Source organism: Alligator sinensis, unplaced genomic scaffold, assembly GCF_000455745.1.
Source record: "Alligator sinensis unplaced genomic scaffold, ASM45574v1 scaffold1782_1, whole genome shotgun sequence".
NCBI classification, from domain to species: Eukaryota; Metazoa; Chordata; order Crocodylia; family Alligatoridae; genus Alligator; species Alligator sinensis.
Genome location: NW_005842767.1, coordinates 177,032 through 188,441, shown reverse-complemented (window position 1 = coordinate 188,441; position 11,410 = coordinate 177,032). Strand labels below are relative to the sequence as shown.

Here is an 11,410-nt window from a genome sequence, read left to right as displayed (position 1 = left end):
CCTTCTTCCTGGCCCAGGCCTTTTTAAAACCTCCCTGACCTCAGCAGCCGGTCCAATCGAAGCTGCCAATACTGGCTACAAACCGTCCAATCTGCATGGCATCCCTGGCTACCTGGGCCCGCGCGCAGGGCCGGGTCTTCCCCCCCCTGCCCAGGTGACCAGAGCATCGCCTCCCAGGCGCCAGGCTTTTGTCTGCAGACAAGGAGCGAGATCCCCGCTGTGAGAGATTCAACAGCAGCCTCTCGGGCTGGCTGAGTCAGATCTCTGGAGAGGGGCACCGATGGGGGCATTTCTGCCACAGCCTCCATCATCGCTGCCCGTCACCCATCCAGTGCAGGGTCGGCCTCGCCATGTGAAATGCAAGCATTGAGGAAAACAAGGGAGAAGTTGGAAGGCGCCAACACGGGGAGAGCCCCAGAGGTGGGGGATACCGGCGGACTGGTGGGAAGAAAAGATACCTCCAAAACCAGCGAACAGCCGAGCTGTGTCCTGAGAACACCCAGGCTCCTCTGATTTATTCCCAGCAGCACCGATGGCGAGAAGGCAGACTATCTATCCATCGTCCACTTGGTCTGGCTGGGCTGGAAAGCAATAGAAACTCGCACATCTCTACACACCGCTATGCCCAATGCCCAGCTGTGCAGACAGCCCTGCCAGGTACCTGTATGTAGCCAGCAGCACTCGCTGCATCTGTAGGGGCAGCAATACACGACACTAAGGGCACGGATATGGGCATTCGAACCCTGCACGAAAGGAGAGGGCAGATAGCCCAAGCCATCTAAACTGAAGTCATTTCACCTACACCGACGATAGAGAGTCACCCTGGAAAAAAATCAGGGCTAAGAGCCCCACCAGCGTCTGCCACTTCTAACACGCTTCTTGCCAGGCTTCCTAATGGGCATCACGTGCCTGATCCTTCAGCTGCCCTGTGTATTATGCAGCCAGAGCCACGTGAAACACCGTTTCTGTGCCAGCAGCTCTTTGCAGCAACACAAAGGGCAGGGACACGGCGACGGGGAAAGGAAACGCCTAGGAAAGCAGGGTGCTCGGGGCACCATCGGTGCCAGGCAGGCTCACGGATCCACGTCTCAAGCTGCCTAGCCCCTCTACCCCCCTACTTCTCTCCTCGGCTCCCGAAGCAGGCCTTCTGCCCCTGCTTTGGGCAGCATTTCCTGCTTCTCATTGCAGGCGCACGGGCTCAGAAACACAGGGGCATCAAAATGGAGCCCGTGCAGGAAGGACTATGAATAAAGCCCACGAGCTATATTTGCTTAATTGACTTCATCCTCACACGGTGCACTCGTTCCGCTGCAAAAACAAGCCAAATATAGACCCAGCCCCTACCAACAGCAGCACCAGGTCGAGGGAAAGGGGGTCTTTCGACACACAGCACCCACCCCAGGGGGCAAGTCACGACTAGCAGCCCACCCGGAGGCCAATACACTCCAGGGTAACAACCAGCTACTGGTAAGTGCTAATGAGCTTGATCTAACTAGAGATGGGGCTGTCACTGCCTTATGGCCACCAAGCAGCTATCAGTCTGAAGGTTAATGATGATATGAAAGCAGCTAGCCAGTCTCACTTAAACAGGGGCTGAGTGGAGGATCTCAATGCATTTTAAAGCAGCAGGCCAGAATTATCCCCATTCTAGAGATGAGGAAACTGAGACCCAAAGAAGGCTGCGGCATGGGTTTCTCACAGGGGGTCAGGAACAGGGCATGGACTTCTCTCAACTTCTCCTTCTGACTCCGTACTAGTCTCTCTGAGCAAATAAAAGAGGCCTGCCAAGGTGTCCTGACTCTTTTAGACTTCACAGCACATAGGAGTGACAAGTTGCAGGGAACACCCAAGAGATGGGGGCTTTGCATGGAGGAAAGGAGGGTCTGGCACCCTTTGAACCCAATTCCACCGCAGTCACATAAGACCTGCCACACCTGGCCTAGGGGGAAGGGGTTGATAAGGGACAGACCCAACCTCACAGGTGTGTGCAGGAAACCAGGGGGACTCAACCTTGCCCAGATTCCCCTTCCCCGCGGCAGTGCTGCTCCTATTGCAAGCTACTTTGGGCAGAGATGCTCTGCCTCCATGCACGGTACAGCACAACGGGGCCTTGACCTCAGGACTACCGTACTACACAGAGTGACAGATAATTTGTTCAGCCTTCCCTATGTGCAAAAGCTGCAGACAGACAGTATAAATAGCAGGGAGTGGGCGAGATCAAAAGCCCTCAGGCCCAGTGAGAGCAGGGTTATTCACAGCACAGGGCGAGGGCTTTGGAGGGGTCCTTTGTGAGCATTTTTAGCATATGAAGCATTTGCTCACATGTCGCTTGATACTCAGCCAAAGGCAGCGAGCCTGCTCTCATGTGTGGGAACCCAAATAGCAGGAGGGGTGGGCAAATTAGTAACAGAAGGTTATATTTTGCAGGGGAGAGAGACCTAAAATGTACTATAAGGTTCTTGCAGAGATGTAGCATCAAGTCTAGATGCAGTTGCTGCTCTGAGAGGATCCCCATGATATTGGATCAGGAAACAGCCAGGCACAGAGCAGCTCTCCTGGCACATACCTGCAGGCAAAGCTATGGGAGAGAGCCATGCATTCACAGAGGCAAGGACCTCTCCTGGAGCATGCATTTCAAGCACATGCTCCAGCAGGATTTGCCCAGCTTCAGGTCCCTCCCAGCTCCCCTAAATGATGATCACCTTGGGATGGGGAAGGGCCCAGCTCTGGGCTGTCAAACAAGGTGGTTAGGAGCAGACGGGGATGAGAAGACGGACTGCATTAACCCTGCTGAGAGCCGTGCTGATGGGGGAGCAGCGATGAAGGCTGCAGACAGCTCTCAAGCAGGGCCAGCGTGTGATTACAGGGGAAGGGGAAGGGGCTGGCTACAAGCTCTATGGGACAGGGGCCTTCTTATTGCTCCAGAGTTGTACTCACCCAGCACAGAGAGACCCTGGCTCCTCTGTGCTACCCCTATGCAAATCAATTATTATTATGCATTCATATTATTATTGAGGAGGCTGATCTGACTCTGTAAAACAGGCCCTATTATCAGGTGCCGTATTCGTGGGTTGGTTTTTACCACTATAAATGGAGATCAGGACCCTAAGGCCTCTTCTCCTGCAGAAGTGCATGAGGAAGGAAGGGCTGGAGCTTAGCCTGGAACAGAAAACCCTGCATTTTCCCCCGTGCCAGCAAGATAGGCCACGTGCAACTGTAAGAGCCGAGCGATATGTGGAAGCCTAGGCTGAGGGCTAGCTGGAGAGGACAGGCAGCAGGTAAAGCAGCTGATGTGATATGGTTTACATATCAAGGGGGGAAGTTTGGAGAAGGTGGGAGTTGCAAGTCCGGAGATGGGTAAAGCCCCAACTCTGCCACAGACTTTCTGGGTGACCTTGGACAAGTCACTTCATGTCCCTTTGCCTCCACCCTGTTTGTTAGGACTGTTCAGGGCAGGGACCATCTCCTGTTCAGGTGGGCGCAGCACCCGGTACAAGGAGGTGCTGCCCTCCCTCCCTCCGGGAACAGTCATACTGAATACAACATATAGCAACAGCCCCATCCGGATACCGCAGTGAGGGATAAAAACCTGAATAGTACTGGATCCCTGGACACCTCCCTCCTCAACACCCATTATCCCAATGCAGCTCCTGACGCAAACAGCTCCATTTCCAGCCATTCCCTGCTGCAGATCCTCCGGCCCAGACACCGAGACTGGAGTTGGAGCCAAGTGGCGACACATGATGCAGCTTTAACGTGCCAGCCAAGAGCCGTGCAGCTGCCCCAGTGCCAAAACTGAGCCGGCCTGCTCCGAGCAGCATGCAAAAGGCCTCAGCACCTGCCTCCAGGGCACTGCAATGGGTCTGGTACCTGCCACATCACATCTGGAAGTGCTCGCTGTTACTGGGGAGGGGGAGTCGGGGGGAGGGCTTGCTGGTTGCAACCCTTTGTGCCCGAAACGTGCAGCCAGAGCTGACTCCGGGGGGAAGCAGGTTCAGAAACATGTTTGCAGGAGGGAGAGAGGGAGCTGTTGCCCCTTCCCCACCAGAAATGCAACTGGCCAGGCACGAGCTGGACAGCAGCGGGACACAGACTGGGCCTCTCTTTCGGAGACCTGGGGGCAGGGAAGAGTAGCAGCCCCACTTCCAACACGACTTGCTCGGCTGGAGGAGGGGACAGCGGTGCTATCAGATGGCCGGTCTGCTGAGATCTGGTGAAGCCCAGCAAAAGCAGAGGCAAAACCCCAAGGATACAGGGTGGAGACAACACCAATGAATGGCAAGTCTAGGTCAGCTCACACCAGCATCCACCTCTGACCCCTCAGCATGGTGGGGAAGCCCGGCAAATGCTTCATTAGGATCACCAATCACTCAGGCCAGGACGGCAGCACCAATCCTCACTCCACATAGAGTTTTCCCAGAAGCAAAACCCACTCGGTCTTCACTCCTGTGCCCTTCCCATCGCACACCCAGACAAGCATCCCTCTGGCTGTATCTTCAACCCCTCGTGCTTGTGGTAGCTGGCTTAACTCAGAGCAGCCTCCAGGCTGCTTAACTTTACATGGAGGAGCCACCCTGCAGAGCCCAGGCTCAGGTGAGAGGTTTGAGGCACCTTTGCATGTACGTGCATGGCAGAATGGCACTTCTGCATGGCCCAGGATCCGTCTGGGAGAGCAACAGACTGATTTCCTGGGGGCTATTCCTAGGCATCAGGTTTCGCATGGGAGGAAGCTGTTGCAAGTCTGAAGCCCAAATGTGGGGATACAACCAGGGAAAGGGGAGAGGAGGTGATCAGCACAGCACACACCAAGCTGGCCTGGGACTTGATTGCCCCCCGCTTCACAAGATGCAATAACCGTGTGAGTTCATCTCTCCGTTACCAGCAAACAAATTGAGTTATATCAATTGATATAACGCAATAGATCCATGCCCATTCTCCCCCCACAACTCCTGCCCTCCGAGACCCCCTCCTGGCATCACCCAACAGACACCCAAAGGCTCTGGCTCACAAAGTCCAGACTCACTTACTCTGTCGGCGGCTGTGTTGCGAGCAAGTCTGTCAAAAACAAAAGCAGAAAGAAATCAAATCAGCATCTCAGAGTCCATTAACCCAGATACGGTACGAGTCGTAGGGGGAGCTCCAGGTACAAACTGGAAGGTGAGCACCCAATTCCTAGGACGGCTGAGAGAACAGGAGGTGGAGGTTTGGGAGGGGGCATCTCCTGTGACACGGGTCCAGCCCCATCCCACCCCAGGCAGACCTACAGACACAACGGAGCCATCTCCATCTCCTGGGGAAGGGCTCCCAGGAGGGCAAGGAAGGTCTGGCTGAGAGGAGATGCACCAGATTTACGTCAAGTGGCCGTGATTAGCAGTGGGGCAATCTCCCAATCTTCAGCTGCTCACTGGAGACCTCAGCAAAAGGCTTGACTGCTCCCCTCCCACATGGGGTTTAATCCCCCCCGGGGTAGGGGGAGATGGATCAACCTCGCAGGGATGCCCTGGCTTTGCACGAGTCCAGCGCCCTACTCACCGGCGTTGATGCTGGAGTCGGAGTCGGTGAGCGGTGCCTGCCCCGCCGGGGGGGCTCCGTCCCTCTCCGGGGCTGCAGCCGAGGGCTCAGCCCCCACTCCCGACTGATGCCTCTGGGCTGGGGCCTGCAAGGTAGCTCCCACGCTGGGCTCGGTACTAGTGCTGCTCGCCCCCACGATGGAGTCCTCTTCCTCCTCGCTCTCCTCCAAATCGAACGCCTCCCCTAGCTCCTCCTCCCCCTCGGCTGAGGCCTCCAGGGCACCCTGCACCAGTCCAACCCCTGCAAGGAGAGGCAGAGGTGGGCACAGGTGGGGGCACAGGCACAAGACAGCCCAGAGCAGCTGGCGCATCTTTCACCTCCGGGGTCCACCTGCTTTCTCTCAGACCCAGCCCCAGCAGACAACGTGCCGGCACCGGAGCACCCATGCTAGGCATGGCTCTCTGATGGATAAGGCATGTACTGCAAGTCAGACTACTATTGCCTCTGCCTATCGATGACGATGATGACGATATAATCAGGATAATAACAGCCCCCAGCTCGTATCGCCCTTCCTATCAGCACCTCTCAAAGTGCCCTAACCTAACTAGGACCAGACTGATTTTGCATGGAGAAAACAAAGGCACAAAGGAAGGAAGCGCTCCCCCAGCAAAAGTCTGTCCTGGATCAGACGGATGCTCTACATCCGGTGCCTGCCCCGACTCTGGTCCCGTAGCTCAGGAAAGGAGGGCTCGTGCTAAGAGGTGCAACTCCTTGGGCGATCAGGCCGGGAGCTCAGCTGCCTCCTGCCCAACAAGTATACGAAGGTCTCAAGCAGTGCATTTTGATCGCTCCCCCATGCACAACAAGGGAAAGCTCCTCCTGGTACCCCCGGCAAGGCAGGAGCTCCCCAGGGCTGCCCCCATTATGGAGCCTGAAGCACGGCCTGGGATTCAACCAATCCATCTCTGCATGCATTAGAGCCCGATACCCGGCCTGTCTTGCCGTAGCCCATCCCTGGGACCCTGCTGTCAGGGGCGGTTCTGGGCACAGAGGAGAGCGAGCAGGTGTCTGGTGCGGGGGGAGCCATCACAACTGCACCGGACCACCCAGTGCAATCCCGCAAGCTGTGCAAGGAAAGGATGACGGTCCATCCCCTTTGGCCTGCACGGAGGCCTGCTTTGCATTAGAAAAGCCCCACTGAAGACAAACTAAGGTGCCCGCCACCAGCAGCCGCTCCTGCAGGACTCGTACTGGGGTGGGCAGAGGGAATCCCCCCAGGAAAGCAGTGCCCACACCCCCAGGGCCACCCACACCCAGACAGCTGTGGGTACAGTACCTACTGCAGGGCTCGGGGCTGGGTCGGAGGAAGCCATCTCACTCTCGCTACGAATCCGGATGCTCCGCCGGGCGCCTGGGCAGCTGCTTTCCTGGGGATGCAAGGAGAGGAAGCTGCTGAGAAGTGACCCCCAGCACCCATTCCTAGGGCAGGAGGGGAAGGATCCTGTGCCCTTCTCCAGCCCCCTGCATCTCACAGGGCTTCGCTGATGGTGAGACCCCATGATAAGCGGGGGGAAACCCCCCCTATAGTGCCCTTGTCTTCAGAGGGCTCAGCAGGTCATTCTCCAGGTCAGAGGTAGCAGAGCACCCCTGCCCCTAAAACAGCACCCCAAGGGTGCACCTTTTCTACCCGCTCTCACCAGCATTTGCAACTTCAAACAAGGCCAAGTTTGCCAGCGGAGGCAGACCAGAGGCTGAGGAGGGGGCTGGGACAGGAGCAGCCCCCCCACACTGCCCTAACGTGCAACACGGCAGGATTCGCGGAGGGAAGGGGGTGGAAAGCCCAGCCGGAAAGCAGCCTGTGCCCTCTCTTGGAGGTGATTAAATGCAAAGCCAGGCCCCTGGCACGATGCCCGGCGGGGAACATTCTCCTTGCTGGTTCAGCCGAACGACCCTGCTAGGACTCAATGGCCTTTTATTTGTTGCTTTGAGCCCCCGGTGACTCGGCCCCGCTGACGTGGGCAACCCGTGACATTTAACCCTTGTTACCACTCGGGCTTGCCACAGGGATCACACGACAACCCCCAGCTTGAGCTGCCTCCAGCCCAGGACAATTAAAGCAGGCACGGCCTGTCCATCCAAGCCGTCTTCTTCCTCTAAATGAGGGCAGGGCAATGCTACCGTGTGCACCAAGGCAGCCGATTCAGGGCTCCACCAAGACCAAGGGCAGCCAGTTCAGAGCTGCTTGGACTGCCTGGTAAATGCTGGTGACAGGCAAGGACCTACTTCCACCAGGGAGACAGCAGCCCTGAATGGGTTAAGATGAACTTGCCCCGAGTTTGGGGGTTTTGGACTCTGGGCTTGGGCCCCCTGCAGAGATGGGGCCAGCCCCGAGGGCAGCACTTCCCCCTAGTATGTGCAGCCTGGGGGAGAGAGGGGCATTGCCACTGACAAACGGGGCTAACTCGCCGCCAGCCCGCCGACTCCAGGTCAGCGCCACCGCACGAGCGAAGGACTTGGGTGTAGCCCTTGATGGATAGGTCAAGTGAAGACGAGCCCCGTGTCACACCGCTCCCTTGGGCAGGGAGCAGTTGTGCAATGTCAGGCAGGAGTTGCAATTGGCCTGTGGTAGGAATCAAAACTTTGCACTGGGAAACAAGTCCCGTGCATTCCCATCACCCCAGAGAGCACGCAGGCATCTGCAAGAGCCCTCGCAAACCCGCACCAGCCACAGCCGCAGCCCAGGAAGAGAGTTTCTTGCAGCGGTGATACCTCTGCACCAACCCGCACACCTTCAGGCTCCAGAGCTGCATGGGGCTGATGCTCTCCGAGCACCCCCAGCTCAGACAGAAAAGGGGGCAACCATGCAAATCCAGGCCAGAGCGCTTCCCACCTGGTCGCCCTGATGATACCTTCCTCCGAGGCTGCCGGGAGCAGACGCCACACCATCTACCCCAGGACACCCCCCCGGACACCTTCCCCGCATCCTCACCAGACCCCTCCATCCGCAGCGCTGGGGTCCTCGTCGCTGCACCCCAGCAGCTCCTGCTGTCACCCCGACTCTCTGCTTTTCCGGGGCTGGGACACGCGGGCTGTTGGGAAGGCGAGAAGGTCCCCGCGGCTCACAATGCCGCCATGCCTGGCTGCACAGGCTGTTTGAATGCTGCTTGCCGCCTGACACGGCTTCCCAGGCAATTGAATGGGGCTGGAGCTGGCTCAGTTGGGGCTAATTTTGGTAGCCAAGGCAACTGGGCAAGGCATGGGGGAAGGGGAAGCTGGAGCATCAATGCTATTACCATGCAAGAGAAGCCCCCTCCAAAAAGGGACTTCCACTTGCTCAGAGCATCAATGGGTCCATAAGGATTAACCGCTTCTCAGCCAGCAGCTTGGTGCGCAAGGGAGGCAAGCACCGACAAAGCTAACAGCAGGGCAAGCAAGCAAGGCCCAGCACAAGTCTCTGTGGCTGCAAAAAAACCCCCCCAAAAAACAACCCCCCCCCCCCCAAAAAAAAAAAAAAAATCAAGAGATGCGATGCTCTAATGGATTCACCCTGGACATGCGGGAAGGAGACGGCCGTGCTGTTCTCAAAGCTGCTCAGGAGCCTTCAAGGTCACTTCGTCCCCCTTCCTAGCCTTTGTCCGGTCACCTTGGGGGAGGAAAGGGGCACCCAGCAAAACACAACCCCCAAGATCTTCTGCAATATAAACACCACGTGGCTGTTCAGATCGAATCCAGTGACCACCTAGATGAACGCAATTTCTGGCTGCATCTCCAGCTGTTGGATACAAGAGATGGAGGCACACACGTACCATGCCAGGCGAGGCGAGAGTCTCGAGGCATCTGGACAAATGCCCTTGCAGGGCACGGTCTGTACCAAATGAGCCTGGGCCTTAATAACCCAGCTCCTCCGGCATCTCCTAGCCCAGTCACTCTCGCCAGGGTGCCCCGAGACCCTTTCAAGGGCGCCAGGCAATGAGAGCCCTGTTTGGTTTGCAAGCACGATACACAAGATAAACCCGGTTATTTCAAATAGGAAGTCATAGTTGTGGTTTGAGTTCTTTGCAAGAGAAACTGCTCCATTATTCTCTTCCCCCTGCCCAGAAAAAAAAACCTAAGAGCCAGCATTTTCCAAAGGGGGCACAAGTCTATCCAGGAGGTGGCCACGCTTTTGGGAAGGTCAAGTTCGAGTTGAAGCACAGGCCAGGGGTTACACCTATCTGCATGCATTAAAAAGGTTGCAAGCCCACTGGCCGAGTGCTTCACAAATAGCTCTTCAGACCCCCACGCTCTCCCCTTGGCGGTGGGAAGGGATGACAACTCTCCAAAGCAAAGACAGCCCCTTCATTTTTGTTTCTGCAGCTTGCAGAGCTAAGGGCCCTCACCCCAGCAGGGTCGGCTATCCAGGGACACAAACCCTCTCCCCAAAACAAGTGAATATGCATTATTAATCCCACTGCTGGGTTGCAAGAATCAGCACGGGTAACTGCGGCTTGGGAGCATGTCGCAGAGGGGAAAAAAAGCCGGCAGCAGGTGCCACCTCCAAATGCATGCCCTATATCTCTAGGGGTCCAGCGCCCTATACCTCTAGGGGTCCAGCAATGCACTGAGAAGTACAAGACAACAGGTGTTAAAGAACAGGGATCAGGGGAACACAGGGCATGACAAGATCCTTGGGAAACGATGGGTTAAGTCCAGCTGCTGCTCTCTTCCTCTACATTGCCAGCACCATAATAACAGCTTGTTAGAGAGGCCCTGCTTTTGGGGAGGTCAAGGTCATAGGGCCGAGTTGAAGCACAGGCCAGGGGTTACTCCTATCTGCGTGCATTAAATCGCAGCAGCAGCTGGGTTTGCTGCTTCCGCTGAGTCAGTCCCCAGCTGGCAGTCGGGAAAACCTAGAGGAAACCAGGGAAACACTGACCAAAAGGCCAGGCCGGGGGGACGGAAACGGAAGCAGGTTCGACGCTGCAGAGCTCTGATGGGGACACATTTTTCCAGCTCAAAAGTTCAGGAACGAGCACGGGGTGGGGGGAAATGATAGGAGGACCAGCTCCACGCAGCCGCGGGAAATCCCTGCGGGTCAAGGCTAGCTAGGACTTGCAAAGAGCATGCACGGAGCAAGGGCAAGACAGAGCCCCGTGGGCTTGGCCCTGCACGATTGAGCAGCTCCGTTCTCAGGGGAGAGGAAGAGACTGATCTCACCCCAAGCGGGAAAGAACAAGGTCTTCGTGCCATCCACTGCAGGAGAAACTATGGGCAGCTTGATAGGAAACAGGCAGAAAGCCTGGAGCTGCTGCATTTGCAGCGAGGCCCGACGCCAGCCACGGAGATACGTGCTCCAAACCAGAGGGAAGAGAGAAACCTGGGAGGAATTGCAAGGGTCAGGTGGGAACCGGCAGTGAAGGCATTAGTGTTCCCAAACAGCAGGCAATGCACCTGTCACAGATCGGGGATGCTGCAGCAGACGTATCGAGCAGGTTGCTGGCACTGGGGCACCCCCGTATCATTGGGGGAGGTGCGGTGGAGGGTCTTTTTCAGGATTCAGATGGAGTGAAGGGAGTCTTCCCACCTGAGACGGGTGCAAGGGACACAGAGGTCACACAGCAGGTTGGCAAAGGCAGGCACCGCACCTGGCTCTTGCAACCCAGGCCTGACAGCGTGCATCCCAGCACGGCTCTGCGAAAGCCGGCTCCAAACTACTCCCACGCCAGATCCCTCTGGTCCGTGCAGCACAGCTCTAGACACGGAGGCAAGACGTGCTGGGGGAAGAACCAGGCCCGCAGTGTTTCTAGCCAGCATCCCAGACATGGCTCGGGCGTGCGCGGCGTCGCACTGGCCCAGACGGACGCTTCTAAAGGGGTTCGTTCAACCTCTCACGACAGCTGTGCGGACGCTAGCCTTCCTC

General features: G+C 57.0%; 1 protein-coding gene across 1 annotated transcript in view; it reads right to left on the bottom strand.

The window, feature by feature from the left end:
* The window catches only part of ARHGEF10L (Rho guanine nucleotide exchange factor 10 like), a 100,683-nt gene extending 90,404 nt beyond the window's left edge, over positions 1-10,279 (bottom strand). The window contains exons 1-3 of the mRNA XM_006034739.3: positions 6,848-10,279; positions 5,533-5,811; positions 5,028-5,055 (exon numbers count right to left, since the gene is read on the bottom strand). Coding sequence (XP_006034801.2) covers positions 5,028-5,055; positions 5,533-5,811; positions 6,848-7,070 — 530 coding nt within the window. The 5' untranslated portion in view covers positions 7,071-10,279. The remainder of the gene's footprint in view (positions 1-5,027; positions 5,056-5,532; positions 5,812-6,847) is intronic.
* Positions 10,280-11,410: the final 1,131 nt, after the last annotated feature.